At 41.8% G+C, this 1,674-nt stretch overlaps 1 protein-coding gene across 1 annotated transcript; it reads right to left on the bottom strand.

Annotated features, from left to right (window-relative positions):
* Window positions 1–220: 220 nt before the first annotated feature.
* On the bottom strand, window positions 221–1,210 carry cmlc1 (cardiac myosin light chain-1). The gene has a single exon (XM_044332681.1). It carries the CDS (start codon window positions 1,113–1,115, stop codon window positions 489–491), a length of 627 nt encoding a protein of 208 aa, XP_044188616.1. The 5' UTR covers window positions 1,116–1,210; the 3' UTR covers window positions 221–488.
* Window positions 1,211–1,674: the final 464 nt, after the last annotated feature.

The following is a 1,674-nucleotide window of genomic DNA, read 5'->3' as shown; positions in this document are numbered from 1 at the left end:
CTCTTTTAAAGTGGAATAGAATAAAATCTGTTCTATTTTCAGAGGGAGCCAAATCCTATTTGTTTTCCTTTTCTGTCCCAACAATACATTTTCCCTAATCACATTAACACAGTTGATGTGAAAAGTTGAATAGACATAAAATGAATGCTTTTATCAGCATAAATACATTTTCTTTTTGAATTTAAATGTTGGATTTACTGAAATGACATGTGAGAAGCAGTTTGTAATCATATTTCCTTTATTAATGGAGTTTTCATTATGGTTGTCCATATTATCTCATTGGCATTTCATTATATTTCAGAATGTTTATTAAAAAGACCTAATCATAGGTCTTGCGGCCAGCATTTCTCACTGAACATTAACCACTGCTCTTCACTGCATAAAAATAATGCCACTGACTGAGTGACATGCTCACCTCTAAATGGACAAGGGTCTGGAAAATGGAGAAAACAGAGGTAAAATTAAGTCTTTATGGTTAAATGTCCTGTTCATCCAGAGAGAATATGCTTTACAAAGGAGGCATAGTTGATACACCCATTGGCATCCTCCTGTCCAGCCATCAGTCTGTCCACTTCATCCTCTGTCATCCTCTCTCCCAGTGTTGCCAGCACATGACGCAGCTCTGCTCCCATGATGGTGCCATTGCCTTCCTTGTCAAAAACCCTGAGACCCTCCACAAAATCCTCAAAGTTGCCTTGATCTTTTGCACGGGAGATATGTTGCAGCATTGGCAAGAAGGTCTCAAAGTCTACCATTTTAGTGCCCATGTCCTCTGGCCGTGGTTTTCCAAGCACTTTCAGCACATCTGCATTGGTAGGGTTCTGGCCCAGAGCTCTCATCACATCTCCACACTGGGCATATGTGATCTTCATTTCTCCTTTCGGTGTGCGGTCGAATAAGGTGAAGGCCTCCTTGAACTCCTCAATCTGGTCAGCAGAGTACTCAAGAGAGATGCTTTTGGGGTCAAACTCAGGTTCCTTGGGACGCTCAGGCAGTGACTCTGGAGGTGGAGCTGGCTTAGCAGCTGGTGCTGGCTTAGCAGCTGGAGCTGCATCTTTCTTAGGCTCTGGCTTTTTGGGCTCAGGTTTCTTTGGTTCAATCTTCTTTGGTGCCATGTTGCTAAGGTATTCAGAGGTGAGCTGGTACTTGCTGAGAAAAAAGCAAGAGTCTGAAGGGATTGAAAGTGATTCCCGAGCACAGTGGGCCGCGTTCTCTTCCTTTATATGTGCTTTGTCTAGGGAGCCAGATTGCAATTTCCAACAGCACACTATAAAAGGAAGAAATCCAAAATAGATCCTCATAGCAAGTGATGTCAACATTAAGTATTGTTCTCAGCTGCTGTCATCTAGCCGACAGGGCTATTTGCTGTCATTAGCAAGGGTCCAGTTGCATTAGGCTGAAAATGTTCTGTCTCTCTGATGGACAAAGGGATCAGTGCACAGACAATGTATCAGCCCACAAGGGAGAGGGAGAGGGACCAAAATAACTTTGCTCGCTAACTGTTGAAAGTCTGGGAATCACTGCTTTCTGGAACAATACTATTCTTTTTTTCCAGATCATTGTTCTAGCGAACTCAAAAGTGGTTATGCTATATTACAGCCTGTAATTTATAGGGTAATTTTGGTGTATAAATCAGGTACCAAAAAAAAAACAAAAAAACTTTGTTAATCACTT

The sequence above is a fragment of the Thunnus albacares genome, chromosome 18, assembly GCF_914725855.1.
Source record: "Thunnus albacares chromosome 18, fThuAlb1.1, whole genome shotgun sequence".
Lineage (NCBI taxonomy): Eukaryota > Metazoa > Chordata > Actinopteri > Scombriformes > Scombridae > Thunnus > Thunnus albacares.
The sequence above is the reverse complement of the archived record's forward strand: the minus strand, read 5'-3'. Positions and strand labels throughout refer to the sequence as shown.